This window comes from Penaeus monodon, chromosome 28 (genome assembly GCF_015228065.2).
Source record: "Penaeus monodon isolate SGIC_2016 chromosome 28, NSTDA_Pmon_1, whole genome shotgun sequence".
Classification (NCBI taxonomy): Eukaryota; Metazoa; Arthropoda; class Malacostraca; order Decapoda; family Penaeidae; genus Penaeus; species Penaeus monodon.
In genome coordinates this window covers 34,793,846-34,794,922 of record NC_051413.1, presented here as the reverse complement: position 1 = coordinate 34,794,922, position 1,077 = coordinate 34,793,846, and the positions used below count along the sequence as shown (strand labels likewise).

Here is a 1,077-nt window from a genome sequence, read left to right as displayed (position 1 = left end):
GTACTGTGCTTTTATCTTTTATGATATATTTTATAAAAAGAATATGTGCTTGACATGGCTTAATTTGATGTTAAAAGTTAGCCTTTCAGTACCCTACACTATTAGTTATTTATTTTGTCTTGCTTATTTGCTTTGAAAGCTGATTCCTGGTCACATATTTAAAATTTCTATATTTAAGTGGATGCTTAAATTCCTTCTGTTTTGCTTTAAAATATATGTATTTGTATATTTTTGCTTTATACCCGAGCAGTAATATTTACTGCATTTAAAAGTGCACACATACAGGCTGTCATTGACATGCATTGTCAAGTGTTTTAGATGTAGGTATGCACATGTCATCTCTTTACTTGCTGTGGAAAATGATTGGCTGTATTCAGAGTTCAGTGTATGGTATGATATGATTAGTTGTGTGCACCGGTACACTCCTAGTAACTTAGAGAGTAAAGCAGAATACATGTATTGGTGTCTCACAGGTCAGGCAGGAATGCTGACCATGCCAACCAAATAGAGGAGGAAACACACATCCTTGCTCATGCTCTCTAAGTCTATTCTAAGTCTGTTCTCAGCATTCCTAATATGTTCGCCCTCTCGTTTCCATTTCATCCCTATTGGCCACGCTTATTGTTCCTGATTGAACCTCCTCCAGGTATTAAAGGTGAGACTCAGAAGCCAGTTTGGAATGTTTGTTTGCAAGGTGTTGGATGAAGAAGAAAAAGTCCAAAGCAAGATATTCCTGATCTAAAAAAAGACAATGTGTGTTATTTATTTATATATCTTTACTTCATTGCTTCCCTTTTTCTTTGTTATGTGATGAAGAAAAAAGTCATAAAATAATCCTACAGTGCATCAAGCTTTACCACTTTTTCAAATATCTTTCTCTCCAAATATTTATTTAGTATATATTTACTTAGAAATGATAAAGATAGAGGTTTTTATCTTATGCTGATATATAAATTTTCTATGCTATATGCCTCTAAAATTGCCCTTGATCGAAAATTTACTTTCCTTGAACATCTTGCTTGCTGCTACTCAATATTAAGAGCTTGGACAGTAATGCTAGTGAAGCTAATCCCATAT

At 33.8% G+C, this 1,077-nt stretch overlaps 1 protein-coding gene across 1 annotated transcript in view; it reads left to right on the top strand.

Moving 5' to 3' along the window:
- LOC119591546 (long-chain-fatty-acid--CoA ligase 4-like) overlaps positions 1 to 1,077 on the top strand; it is a gene marked incomplete at its 5' end in the record, with an annotated part of 40,482 nt that overhangs the window by 33,967 nt on the left and 5,438 nt on the right. The window contains 1 exon segment of the mRNA XM_037940297.1: positions 647 to 655. Within this exon segment, the coding sequence (XP_037796225.1) occupies positions 647 to 655 (9 nt within the window).